This window comes from Buceros rhinoceros, unplaced genomic scaffold (genome assembly GCF_000710305.1).
Source record: "Buceros rhinoceros silvestris isolate BGI_N320 unplaced genomic scaffold, ASM71030v1 scaffold18249, whole genome shotgun sequence".
NCBI classification, from domain to species: domain Eukaryota; kingdom Metazoa; phylum Chordata; class Aves; order Bucerotiformes; family Bucerotidae; genus Buceros; species Buceros rhinoceros.
Genome location: NW_010433489.1, coordinates 3522 through 3998, shown reverse-complemented (window position 1 = coordinate 3998; position 477 = coordinate 3522). Strand labels below are relative to the sequence as shown.

General features: G+C 62.3%; 1 protein-coding gene across 1 annotated transcript in view; it reads right to left on the bottom strand.

Moving 5' to 3' along the window:
* The window catches only part of MACF1 (microtubule-actin crosslinking factor 1), a 36526-nt gene extending 36066 nt beyond the window's left edge, over nucleotides 1-460 (bottom strand). The window contains exon 1 of the mRNA XM_010144136.1: nucleotides 352-460. Within this exon, the coding sequence (XP_010142438.1) occupies nucleotides 352-460 (109 nt within the window). The remainder of the gene's footprint in view (nucleotides 1-351) is intronic.
* Nucleotides 461-477: the final 17 nt, after the last annotated feature.

Genomic DNA, 477 nt, shown 5'->3' with positions numbered 1-477 from the left:
GTAGGTCGGACGCTTGGGGCGGCACAGCGGCAACAGGCACATCAGCAAACGGTGGTGGGGCATCCAAAAGCTCTTCCACTGCCAAGGACACGGCAGTGGTGGTGGTGTCTGGAAAAGGGTGCTCGATACATGGCTCCTCAGCATCCATGGTAGGATCCTCAGTGGCCAGTGGTATCTCCTGAGCCTGGGGCTCTGAGCCAGCCACATCCCCTGGTACCGGTGGGTTGGCTGAAGCAGAAAGACCCCCAACATCCCATGGGATGGCATCAGGAGCAGGCTGTCCCACAATGGGCGATGTGCTGGGAAGCTCTTCTGGGGCGGCTGGGCTGGCAGCATGCAGGACCCCCTCACCTGGCACCCCGCTAGGGCTCTGCACCGCCGGCCAGTCCTCCCAGCTGCAGGCAAACAGTAAATCCAGGTCTCCTGGCTGCAGGATGGCTGCCGGTGCCTCCCTGTGCATGACAGCTAACTCCACAG